Below are 13,680 nucleotides of genomic sequence, written 5' to 3'. Positions count from 1 at the left end.
GATCCAACAGGTGAGCCAGAGGCTCAGGGCCCCTAAAAAAATTGCAGCTTATCTCACCTCCACCCATGTAGCAGTAGACGACTTCTGTTGAATACTGGGACCTGTGCTGCTAGCTGGGGGCCAAGTGCCATTTCTTGGGAGGGCCACTCGCCCCTGGTCCTCCCACTAGCACCGGCCCTGCCAAGTTTACTTTCACAGGAATTAGGAACTCTAAAATATGGTTCTGTCAAGTAAGCCTGATGAAGCAAGTCACAGACAACAATGGAAATGCTTAGTTGCACAGTATCCATTTTCGAATATGAATCTGCTAGCAATAATGCAGACCTCGCAAATCAGACTGTTCCATGTTTGAACAAATGGCACAAAGGTGCATTTGTGGATGCGCGCATTTTGTCCGCATGCGTACATCTGTTATGTTAATTAATTCATTTGGAGGCGTGGCCCAGCGCCAGCATACTGCCCGAGAATAGCTTTAACTAATGCGTACATAGTGATTTGCTAGAGAAGCAGACTCTAATTCTATTGAAGGACAGTGATCCCAAAGACGGCACCAGATCTTTGAGTTATATGCTGGCCCAGTCCAAATTAACTAAGTAAAGGGACTAATTGCAATTGGTAATGTGTAATGACATCACGAAGAGTGATATCACAGCATGTGGTGTCAGAGGCAGTGATCTCACCACTCGACCATAGCCCTCACTTTATTGGGCATACATTCGAAACCAAGATACTAAAATTGTGATATTTATAAAATGTAGAACAAGAATTCATAAAGGGTAACTGTGTAATGTGGGCATATAGTGCCATCAAGTGGGAATCTGGGGAAATTTACAAATGGACTTGTGGTTTATAAATGTTACCAGAACCCCAACATGGTAATGTAGGACCATATTACACATTTTACTAGCTATGTATCTTCTACATTACCTGATTTTCTTTAAGTACTCTTTAGTAAGATTTAGGGCATTTCACCGGCATCTGCACAGTAGTCTTTGGTTGACTGCAGACATGTCTGTCAATCTATTGAGAAATGTGTGTTTTTGTTGGGGATAATGTTCTAATACTTAAAATGTGTTTCATATACCAATGTACATTATTTTTTATTCAGATTTTAAGTGCAAAACAAATTTTAAGAATATTAAAAAGATATGTGTTAAAAAGTGTGTTTCTTTTGTAGTATATTGACACTATATAGTAGGTTTAACCAGACATACATGAAAAACAAGTATAGTGCAATGGGGAGGATTCATGGGAAATTCCTGCATGAGCATTGCACCTGTAAGGGTGACCTTGTCAGGCATGCTGAGTAATGGTCGAAGATCAGCACTGTCCTTGTTAACCTGTTTTTTTTATCAGCACTGAAAGGAGGTCAAAGTGCTGCTTTTAAATATATGTATTCAAATTCTTTTCTAAAATGCCAAAAACTTCATGCATACTACAAAGCAACAACATCAGATATACCATGTTTAATTCTGGGATTATATTGTTTCATCTTGACTGCAAGCATGTATGTTTGATACACCATATTCAGCATTATTCTATAGGAGATGTTTGTTGTACTGTTAGAATATGTTGCCACAGCATTCGCTGTTACAATTATTGGTCAGTATTCCAACATTGTCTCAGTCTGCGCGATATCCCAAAAGCTCAACACGGTCTTGCTCCTAATTGCAAATGCTATCCACAACTATTCTTACCTAGTGATGTAATGGTTATATCAATGTGGCGAATGCAATATGTTTGTCAAGTGATATAATGAAGGGATATCTGAGTATTCTTAATTTAGGAATTAGTAACACCTCATTTTTACATAGTTTATACCAGCAAAAACTGTGATGTGTATAAAAAAGAGATATTGTTATTGAATCTGTAGATTTACTGCATTTTACTTGGAAAGTTCTCCAGCCGTAGCACTTTTTTCTGTTGATGTGATGTCTGAGTTTCTCTGAGCCTTGTATTGTTTGTTTCGGCTACAGAGGGTTTCCTCTTATTTAGCTTTAGTGAGAGGAAGAGACAATCAAGCAGTTATCTCCGTTAGTGGCATTTTTGATCGATCCTACCAATCATGCTTTCCTATTGGGACACTTGCTCCAGGACGTCCTTGGCTTCTAAGAATGGATGTTAAGTCCAGGTTGATCATTTCTATTTTTAGGTGCCCATGCACGCTATCATTCCACTTTTGGGTGCAGTTATTTGCATGTGTCCTGATAGGGAGGATGGATCAAATTATGGTTAAGGGGTCGATGGCAACTGCCTAATAGTTAAATTATTTTTTGACATTGCCTTCATTCCATGAGTTTGGCAGTCTGTTGCACAAAACCGATAGTTGTTGTTAGTGTTGATCATTTACAGATTATCTGTTGAATATTTTGTAACCTATCCCTAATAGTGTGAGATATGTATTTTTTTATCTCATCTCAGCCATCAGAGCACCAATGGTTGGCAATAACAAGGGCATTGCAGCTTGTGAACTTCTCCATCTGGTGATACATTTGTTGGCTTTGCAGCCCACTGAAATCGATTAGCCGCGATGTCTTGATTGGGGCACTTGAGCATTTTAGTGACTCCTTGTCATGGTTTCAGGCCAAAATGTTATTTTTGTCTTCTCCATGCTAAGTGTATCATTAAGAAACAGGAAGTCCTAGCTGAGGTGTTGGCATGAAATATATTCATGTTGGGAGGAGGGGGAAGGCGCTGAAATCTTTTTTTGTCTTAAGGGAGAAGCAATGAAGTGTAATTCCTAGGATTTGCAATGTCACCTGAAATTCCTACATGACCTGAATGTCAAGATGACATCTTCTGTAAGATACATATGTTTACTTCCTTCATTAGAATATTGCATTTCCTGTTTTATCCATGTTTTCATTGCATCACAATTTAATTCTTCTGACTTGTATTCATACCCTATTAGGCAAATGCATTAATTCCACTGAAAAAAATTGGCATGATCAAATGTGGTTGTAGTGGTGCCAATAAACCGATGGGATTGGGTGTTATATAAATGCAGTAGAAGTAGTACTAGTAGTAGGTGAAGTAGTAGTAATAGGATTAGAAGTAAGAGTATGCTTTTATTCTGTCAGTAAATGTGCTATATTCATGTAGAGCCACATGTAACACACAACTTTGCCTGTGGCAAGCAAGGTTCAGTTTCTCACAGAAAAAAGCTTTGCGATTGAGCTCTTAGAGTCCAGTTCACAAAGCTTCTGGTGCACAATTTGGAATTCTGCTCCTTTAGGATTACTCGTATCTTTCTCACATTTTACCCAGGAGCGCACCTGGAATTCTGCAAGTCACAGATTTCCTGAAGCTCCATGATACATAAAATATAAACTTTCAAAATTCCCGATAAATATTGTTTGCATGAATAACATGGAAATGTGCGGTAATTCAGCTAACTTTCTTCTCCAATGCAAAAATGTTTTCACCTCTGAGTAAAACTTTTTTTGACTTGGAAAATGTTTCACACCTGTCTTTGGCAGGAGCAATTTTCCCGGTGTTTCCTTGATTGAAAGGACCCGCAGCTCTACCTGTAAACCTGTAAATGCTTGAAATATGGAATTTTAAGTGTGTTGCGCTATAGTTTCACCATTGCAAATTCTGAGAGTCAAAATGTGTACTTTGTATTTGCAAAGTTCAGCTTCTGTATGTCTCTGATCAACAAACGTTTGGAAAAATGCGAGTGAATTGTGCCCTTAGTCAGAAAGTGCCAAAATAAAGCAGATAGACTTTGCGTTTGCACAGTAATAAATAGGAGGAATTGTAAATTATATGTCTGAAGGCAGCCATCTTTATTTCTTAAGGTTCTATTGCTAAAAGTAGCAAATGTCTAGGGTGGTTACTTACTTATATACTTAGAATAGTTGAAGGTAAGTTCACATTTTAAAAACTACCCTCAAAACCTACTATTCTGCACTTCCTACTGATTTCATTGGCTAACAACACATAAAATATGAGTTTACTACAGCAAAGAAACAGCATGTGGTAGCATACTCTAGAATAAACGATTGTGCCAAATTGTGATTTTGTTTTTTGTTTTCATTTTCTTGCATTCGATATTCTTGTAGATTAAAATGATTTTATGACAACTCAATATTGTTGTAGTGTAGCATAATTGCCTCATTTTGCACGGTCATCCCACATTTTTTTAACCTTTTTCTAGACACTACGCTTTCTGATATTATGGCACTGTGCTACTGCTGTTTCATGCTATAGTGCGTGTGCTCAACAGGCCAATCTAACTTTCTTCTTAGGCCATATTAGATGGCACTGAAATTACACTGGTGGAGTGGAAGTTAAATGTGATATGTGGTCTACAATGTTTATATACACTGCCCACATTCATGAAAAAAATTATATGGCTGCCTGGAGCATCAATGCTAAACTGCAGTTTCAAAGCAGTTCACTGGCACATGGAAAGGAAACGCACCTTTGCCACGTAGGGAAATCAATTTTTATATATTAATTAGTCATCCCCAAAAACTGCCTTGTGAGCCCACAGGACTAGGGGCCACATGTACAAAGGTTTTTTCTCTTTGCAAACGGACAGAGAGGTACAAGACTTCTCCCAGCTAGCAGTAATGGTGTATTCAGAATCATTCTTTGAAGAGCTTTGTCCATGATGTACAACACCTTGCTAAATAACACTTCTGAATACTTGCATAGACAAAGAGCCAAATAGGTAACAGGTCTGGATGACTTTGAGATCAGTGGGTGGCAGGAGGCAGTGCAGTACCATGTGAAGTAGTCATTAGAGTATGGTTCTTGCTTGTACAATTCAATATTGTATGCCAAATATATTGTAAGAGGAAGTTTAGCAGACCCTCAAATGATCTGTGCCTGAGAGAGTGTGGTCCGGAAGATACATTTATACATAGGACCTTGTATTATCCGTTGATCCTTTTATTTTTTAGATAAAGTTGTCAACAGTCTGTCCTGGATTTCAGGACTCCCCTTTCAATGGCGCCAAAGATGGTGTTATTAAGCTTTGGAGATGTGGTGGCCATAAGAGATATTGCTAAGCTGTCGGGTGGGGGGTTGAAATGGTCCTTTCTGCAGGGTCATCCACAGACTTTTTGCTTTTTCCCTCCACTTTTGCTGAGTTCCGTTTTCTTGGCTTTAGGACTCTGGGCACTTTACCACAGTTACACAGTGCTCTCTCCTCTAAACATGGCAACATTGTCTTAACCACAATTTACCTATTTAATATACTTGTAAGTCCCTAGTAAAGTGCACTATATGTGCCCAGGGCCTGTAAATGAAATGCTACTAGTGGGCCTGCCACACTGATTGTGCCACTCACTATTGTAGCACTTTAAACATGTACTTTTACGTTTACCAAGTCCAGGTAGTGAAAAACTGCTAAATTATTTGTTCACTATTGTAAGGCCTATCTGTCATGTAGGATAACATTTGGCTACCTGAAACCATCTTTTAAGTGTAACTCCTAATTGGGAAAAGATAGAAATGTGGAGTTTGGTATCTCTGGACTCACAATTGAAAATCACAACTTATGGTAAAGCCAGATCTTAAATTGTAAGTTTGCAAATGCCACTTTTAGAAAGTTGGCATTTTCTTACTTTAACTATTTTGTGCCTCTCCTTGCCTCTGAATACACGTCTGGGTTGGGTGACAGTTGGACTTTGTGCATTCCCTCCAGACAGGCACACACAATGGGAATTTAGACTGATGTGCTTTAATGGGCCTTAATGGGCCATTAACTGGCTAGATGGGGCGGAGCTTAGTACTGCCTCCTCACTTACACCTGAATAGACTTACCCTGTCCACCCACAAAAGGGATTAACAACGCTGTATTGTCACTCCAGCCAGCTTGGAGCCAGGACTAGGGAGGTAGGGCATCTGTACATTTCAAAGGAAGGGCTGGAACCTCCTCCCACCTTCCAATATAAATACTGGACCCCAAACCCACCAAATCAGATTCCATTGGAACCAAGGTTACTCTGCCTGGAAGAAGGACTGCTGAGCTGCCAGGAAGGACTGCCACTCTGCAACTGCATTGCTGTATTGTCCAGCTGCTGCTACTGTTTGAGGGGCTGCAACTTTGCTACGTGCTCTGCTGTTTTGACCTACTGCTGCTGCTGTAGGAGGGACTGCCACTTTGCTGTTTGCTCTCCTGTGTTGGCCTGCTGCCTGTGGCTTCTGTCTTGCAATTAGAAAGAGTAGACTTGTTCTCTACATTCTTGCAAGCACGAATCTTCAAGGGCTTGTTGATCTGCCCCCTGTTCTTCTGCAGTCTCACGGACATCAAAGACTGCCTGCAGCTTACCTGCTACAGCACCTGGACTTTGCCATTTGTGATTTTATCCTGCCAAGTGCTGCCACCCCAGTCGTGGACCCACAGAAGTGGGCCCAAAGTGCTTTGCCTTTTGTGGTTGCCATCAAAACCGCTGCAAAGCAATGTAAAGTGACCCCAAGCCATGCAAAGCCCCGCCGCTAAGATTTTTGGAACTGATGCCAAACAACGCGAAGCCTCGCAAAGCTACACCGCAGAAACCACGCACCAGGATTTAGCCAACCCGCGTTCCATTATGATTGGCCCAAACTTGTGACTTTGCCCCAGTCCAGCGTTACCAGGTAACCACCATTGGTGCTTTGCGCGTCTATGCGCTATTTTCACATAAATCTTTAAAACTGCACATCTCAGGATCTACTTATTGGATTTTTGTTGTTTTGGTTGTGTTTTACTCAGATAAATATTCTCTAATTACCTCTATAACCTGGTGTGGAGTTTTTTGTGATGTATTTCACTATGCTACTGTAATTAAGTGTTACACAAATACTTACATATTGCCTCTTAAGTTAAGCCTGACTGCTCTTTGCCAAGTTACCTGGGGTGGGCACAGGTTAATTTATGGGGTGTAACTGACCCACCTTGACTAGGAATGTGGTCCCTATTTGGACATGGTGCAAACCTCTGTGAACTAGAGACTCAAATTTCTAACAGGGAGAATGGGTGTTTGCTGCAGTAGATTGTGGCATGGTGCGCAAACATTGATTGAAATTATCTCGCTGAAAAAGTGTTCAATAAAAGTTGAGGGTCTCCCAAAGAAGGCTGCTAAGGTATGGGGTAAATCCAATGAAAATAATTTAGTGATTGACATTCTCTGTGACAGTTACCCAATTGCCAAAATGTTTTGTTAATGCTATGTTGCTTTGCATGCTTAAAAAAATTAATATACAAATATTGCCAATGTCAGAACACAAGAATTGCTATCCCGGCCTCAGAGTATATGGCAGTTTGTTGTTCATGTATGACAAAACTATATATGGCATAGTGTTGTAGGGCCAGATGTAGCAAAGGTTTTTCCCCATTCTGTGTCTATGGGAAAAAGTGTTCGTACATATGGCCCTTAGTGTCAAATATTCTAAACTGTCAAATAGTTGGAGGGCTGCACATGAATAATGGATGTCATTGTCCACAATGAAACTTACTCAGTGCAATGAACATGAGGGCCGCAGGAACTCCGAATGCCAGTGGGTAGCACTGCTGCTGGCTGTAAATACCACACTCCTCACCTGAAAAAAACACAAGGGCATGTTAGATTCTTCCTCGGAGCTTAATGTTTTTTTTTTTTAAGTGCAGAGGTCCTAAGTATTTCTTAGATGCCGATGGTGCGGCTGAATGCCAGATTAGACCAATACAAAGCTGCCTGGTCTTCATCCCACCTCATGCCTCTTTCTTGCGCCAATCTACTCTTCCTGTTTCCTGCAGGTTCATTTCCATCACTGCTTCCCAATTTGTTCCTGTTTTCCTGTCTTTATCTTCCTATTTCGTTCTCCGTTTCCTACCTCTTTTTTTCTTATGTTAGGCCAATAACTGAAGACAAAAAATAAGACCCATACACTAAAAATGAGTGCCTGTGTCCACCATCTGCAGCCGACAGCACAAATAAGGCACTCTGCTCTCTTCATAACCTTTCTCGCCTTGATAAAAATGTGGGGATTCGTTAGCCTAAACGGGAAATGGACACGTTGGTGTGAGTGGACATAGAACTTCTGAAACTGATCAAAGCAAAATATATCTTGTTCAGGTCTAGGCAGAGCACACATGTTGGAGTTCTCATGTTCGGGTTCTCGGCCCCAGAGTTGCCATTCTCCTTTTTATTGCTTGGGTAAACGTAGGTGACCGAGTGACCACATGAGACCTAATTCTTGAATAGTTACTAGGAGCTACTTAATATATGTCTATGCTGATCCCTCCTTTGCTATTTACACACTGATTTGTTGCACTGGAGGAAAGCTCTTAGTGACTGGGTCGTCTTTTACATCCTTCTGCACAAATAGAATTCCCTGTGAAGACTTAATGATTATTGCTTCAGTGTCGGCCTACATGCTTTAATTAGTGAGATGGAGTCTGTAATTCTGCCACAAATTGCGTGCGAGGTGTTATATGCTGGCAATTCAATGCAGCCAGTGGAACAAGGGAACCATGTTTCCGAGGCAGTATTTATTTACTTCTAAAGTTTGGCAATCGTGGCTGCTGCCGTGGGTCAATTCTGAAGTACCCTGGCGCCATAAAATAAGTGCTGGTGCCCTGTGGCGACCACAGGCTCAAACTAAGCTGTGGAGTTAGTACGGGCTTGTTCAATTGAATCTTGAAGATGCTACAGCAATCTGCAGATGTACTACAGTGCAAGGCATCTTGAAGATCGAGTGTCAATCTAAAAGGTGCACCGCATTACTCTTGATTGGTACTCAGTGAAGAATCTCAGTGAATAAAAAGAGGACCTTTTTTAAATATAGTTGATTGGACTGAAGCGGAAAAATGTTATGCACAGCTCAAATTGTGCGGATGCAATGACAAAATCTAACTCTTCCAAGGCTGCCATCTCAGTTCAAATTTTTAAGCTTTACGCACAAATGTTTTCACACCGAAGCACCCAATTACCCTGCAGATCTCACGGCCTCTCTCTCCAGTGACCCCTTTCCTCGACTGTCATGAACCTACTCGCACCTCCATCTTTCTGATCCTTCTCTGCTTGGGGCGCGAGGCTCTCAGCCAGAAGAGCCTGACTTTGGAGCTCCTCAGCACAAATTGTATGAGGCGTTCACTACCTCCTTGGTCTGTATGTCAGATTATCACTTACAGAAATATTGTCTTATGCCAATATTCTGTCCGAGATCACATTCACAAAAATATCGCTCCATAGGGTCTAGATTTTCTATTATTACAGGTGATCTTGAGTACCATATTTATGCCAGACTCTATACCGACTACTCTACTCTGGCTCCACACCCTCTCTTGCTTTTCACTGACTTCTGAAGACTATTTTTTAAAGCTCTTAACTAAGTGATAATCTCATACTTTTTTCCTCCTCTCCACTTTCTTTTTTCCTCTTTTTTCCCAGTGTTTTTGGTCACTTCACTTACAGATGGTCTGTGCAGCATACAGTCCCAACATAAGGAAAATAAAACCAGAAGGCTACATACACTGGTTGTCATGACAGCACATTGGCACAGAGAATCAATATTTGTTTACCTCGGAGGATCGGAGTGATGATGGTAGACAACAGACTTCCAGCGTTGATGGACAGGTAAAAGATGGAGAAGAACCTGGCTCTTTGCTTGTCCTGCAAGAGCGAAAAAACCCTCAGCGCTGGCAACTCTGGGTAGACATTTCATGTTTTTACCAATAAACTGTGAGCCATAAATATCAGTGCAACCCTGCATTCATGTCGAATAGGGAACAAGTCGAGATATGTTTTTCTGAAAACATTGGCAGTTCTTTGGTTTAGCCTTTGTCAGCATGACAGAAAAACTCACCTTAAAAGTCTTACATAGATCCATAGATCAGTTACAAGTTGTCTAATACTTATCACATCCTTGTAGCTTTCACTTGATAGATTCCTTCAGGTCAAACCTGAAGGAATGTAATGATTTCTGTCTACATTAGTCATTATCCTTCCATGTAATAAATACCGCTTGAGAGGCCTAAGCGTCCACCAAATCATCATAGTGGGCCATGTCATGCAACCATTCTTCCATTTTAGGTGGAGACCCTTTGCATCAGGGTTTAGCCACTCTGCACTCTACCGAGAGCAATGCCACTACTGTAAAACGTCTGCTGCTGCTGGTACCTCAGTGACAAAGCCCGGTTATGCAACAGCAAAGTAAGGGGAAGGTCCATCTCAGGCAATACATGAAATACCTGCATACATGCCAGCATTTTAAAACTGGAAAATTTGGAAAAAAAATTGGGGGAATGTATTTTCCCCTTTGATTTATATTGAAGAAGTGGAAATTTTAGGCGGGAAATAGCTAACTTTCCCAGTTGACTTATTTTGAACAAAAGGCAGTTTTAGGTGGGAGATAGCTAAAATAAAGCAATTTTTGCCCTAAATAATGAGGAGTATTCTGCTGTAATCGGGTTTGTGGACATACATGTACGTGTTTCCAATAATGCTGTATCATCAGGCAGAGCCATACCAAGGGTCGCCATCCCTTTTAGCCCTCTGCCTGGAGCATCCCTTTTCAGCCAAAACTAAATCACGGGCCAAAGCACCGCAGCATCAAAGGGTCTATCTATATGAGAAGAAAGGGGAAGGAGAAAACTGGAGAAGTGGGAGAGGAGAAGGGTAGAAAAGAGCGATGGGGTGAGAAGAGAGGATGAAGCCAGGGATGAATTATAGTGGAGGGGTACGAGGGAAAGTAGGGGTTGAATAGAACAGCAGATGAAAGAAGGAGTGGTGTAGAAATGAGTTGAACGGAGAGTAAATGATAAGGTGAGAGGTGGTAGCAAAAGACAAGAGGAGGGGAAGTGGAAGTGAAGGGGTGGAATAAGAAGAAAATGAGTAGATGGGGTGAAGAAAGAGGGGTGAAAGGGGAGATTGGTGGAGGGAGGTAAAATGGAGGGTGGGTTGAAGAGGAAGGAAAGCAATACAAATGAGAAAAGAAAATGGACAATGGGGTGCAGGCGGGCGGGAGCCGTATGGAGGGCTGAATATGACAGGAGGTGAGAGAAAAGAGGGGGGACACAAGGAGACAGAGGAGTGAGAAAGGAGGAACGTGGGAAGTATAGAGGGCGAGTACAGCAGACAGGGAGGCAGTGGAAAGGAGCAGTGGCGCAGCGTGGGTTGTCAGCACCCGGGGCAAGGCAAGTAATTTGCGCCCCCCTAACCAGTGGATTTTGGCACTCGTGAGTGCGAGCGCGCCTCCCCCCCCAGATGTTGCGCCCGGTGCGGCCGGCCCCCCCCTGCACCCCCCACGCTACGCCACTGGAAAGGGGGAGAGTGGCTTAGAAGGCATGCAGAAGATGTAATGAAACAGGAAGTTGAGACATTAAATGCGAGATAGTGGAAATGAGAGAGGAAGGCGAATGAGAGGAAAATTCAGTTGGGAAAGAGAATGGAGGGCAGCTGAATTTGTAAGTGAGGAGTGGTGAAGCGGAGAAGGAGCTTGATTGAGCGCAGAGGTCCAGACAGGAATTGGGAGAAGACAGAGAGTAGGAAAAGAGGGAAGTAGGCCAACTGGGTGGCGAGACAAGGGGAGCGAGGGTTATGGAGGGAAGGATATGAAGAGGGAAGGAAGAGGAGGGCTGCCGGGCAGTGGCGATGAAAGGGTGAGAGGAAAATATGGGAACTTTCGTTAAAGATGACAGCAGGGGACATGGGAGGGACGTGAGTCAATGGGTAGCATGAGGCAGGATAATACTGGAGGGAGAGGGGAGAGTAGTGGAGAGGCGGAGGGATGGTTAGCAAGATAGAACAAGCATTTGCAATGCACTAGGGTCTCGCATTTGTCAGAGTTACAGCTGTTCACAGTTGTAAACTCACAACCGGATTTTTCTTGCATTAAAAGAAAAATCCAGCACGATCGCACAGCTACAGTTCACAGGTAATAATACCTATCGGCAAAAGTGCAATTATGAACGTAACCGGCAAAAGTGCAATTAACTGTGTAACAAGGTCGATAGTATGCGAATCGCTCGACTTCTGCCCAGCAAGATCGTGCTGCGAAAACAGAGAAAAAGTAGTCCACAAACCCAGTGAGCCTCGCATGTTTTCTGTACTTGGTCGCTGCGCTCGAGGAGGGCTAACCACCGGAAAAGGCATGACGTATGCGTGCCCTCCCCTAATCAAAAGAAGCGGATTCTAAAAGCAAGCCAACTTGCCAATAAAAGACACTGACGTGACGTGGACGGGGCTCTGAGCCCTTTTCTAATACCTAAAGCGTCTCGCTAATGATATGCATGCGCAAGCACATGCGACGCAGGCTCGACCCTAAAAAAGTTGAAAGAGGGTTGCAAGGGAGAAGGGACAGACCTGTTGAAGGTCACAAGAACAGATGGGAGAAGGAGCCGGAGAAAGGAAGGTGAAGACCTGGCTACAGGAGATTGAAGGGTGGGAAGGAAAAACACAGGACGGGTGGCAAGTGGAATTAGGCATGAGAGCGACAGTAGAGGAGTGTGAAGGGACGATGACAGAGGAATTGGTGATGGCAAAAGTACATTAGAGAGGAAAGAAGTGGAGGAGGTATAAGGCTGGGTGGTAACTATAGAAGAACGTGTAAAAGTGAGGGGAGAAAGGAAAGCGACGGAACGGGTGATGGAGAGAAGTCAAGGGTCAGGGACCGGGAGACATGAGGTGTAAATGAAGGAGATGCTGTGTAGAGAGGAGATAGAAAAGATCAAAGGGAGAAGGGGCACGGACAGAGGAGGTGAAAGAAATTGTACAAAAATTGGAAAAAAAACAGAGAAAGAATGTTATGTATACTTTAGTAACTTGTTTTTGGTGTTATCGGGGAAACTGCGGTTGAAGCAAAAAAGGTTCACTGCTATTAACAGCCACATCAGAGGGAGGAGGGGTGAGCAATACCAGAGGAAAAGCAGGTGGAGTCAAGGGAGAAGAGAGACGAGAAGCAACACAATGAGAAACAACAAAAGAAAGGTAAAGAAGATATGGGTATATAGACAGCTCTTGGAAGGGGTCTGAGAGGGAGAGTAAGCGGGGTGTGGCGTGACAGGATGCTAGAAAGGTTACAAGAGAACACAAGGGTGAAGGGAAGAGCAGCGAGCGACAGAGGAAGCCAAGGCGCAGTATTAGCACTCCAAGTGGACCACATTTGGCGGAAAACATACATTCCTGGATTGTGAACTCAAAGAAAGGCTGCGCCTCGTGCTGGTCGAGCGGAGAGAAACCGTGAGACTTCCAGTGCGGAGACTGGGCACTAACATACCCATCGCTGGAGAGATTAACATTCCAAGCATCCTGTGGACTTCATGAGGCCATGCTTGTAATGTTCCCAGTGCCATGCCTAGCATGGAAGCAGGAATGGGGTGGAGGGACGGTGTGGGGAAGCAGGGTGGGCACGCTTCTGCTGAACACTGACTCAGCTTCCAGGACATGTGAGGTTCTTGCTCGGACATAAGCGTCAGAGCAAAGCACGCTTGATTTGTGCTCATTGTTTCCGGTGCTGCGCACTGGCACTTATTTTTGAGGGCCGGGGCTTATTCTTCTGCCTCAAGCATTTGCTGCGAGCAAAAGTCACATATGGGAAAGACGGAGGAAGAGAAAAACGAAAAAGCGTCACAAAGAGAGAAAGTAGAAAGCTGCAAGAGTGAGCTGAAGGGGCAGAGAGTGGATTTATATGGATTGAAAAGGCCCGAGATGGCTTCAGGATTACGCTGCCTCAGTATTCCGTGTTCATGCATTTAATTGCAGTAGG

The 13,680-nt window shown here is 43.0% G+C and overlaps 1 protein-coding gene across 1 annotated transcript in view; it reads right to left on the bottom strand.

Moving 5' to 3' along the window:
• Positions 1-13,680, bottom strand: part of SLC15A1 (solute carrier family 15 member 1) — a 130,432-nt gene that overhangs the window by 89,638 nt on the left and 27,114 nt on the right. The window contains exons 6-7 of the mRNA XM_069205176.1: positions 9,497-9,587; positions 7,450-7,533 (exon numbers count right to left, since the gene is read on the bottom strand). Of these exons, the coding sequence (XP_069061277.1) occupies positions 7,450-7,533; positions 9,497-9,587 (175 nt within the window). The remainder of the gene's footprint in view (positions 1-7,449; positions 7,534-9,496; positions 9,588-13,680) is intronic.

The sequence above is a fragment of the Pleurodeles waltl genome, chromosome 8 (genome assembly GCF_031143425.1).
Source record: "Pleurodeles waltl isolate 20211129_DDA chromosome 8, aPleWal1.hap1.20221129, whole genome shotgun sequence".
NCBI lineage: Eukaryota > Metazoa > Chordata > Amphibia > Caudata > Salamandridae > Pleurodeles > Pleurodeles waltl.
This window is presented reverse-complemented; position numbering and strand designations above follow the sequence as displayed.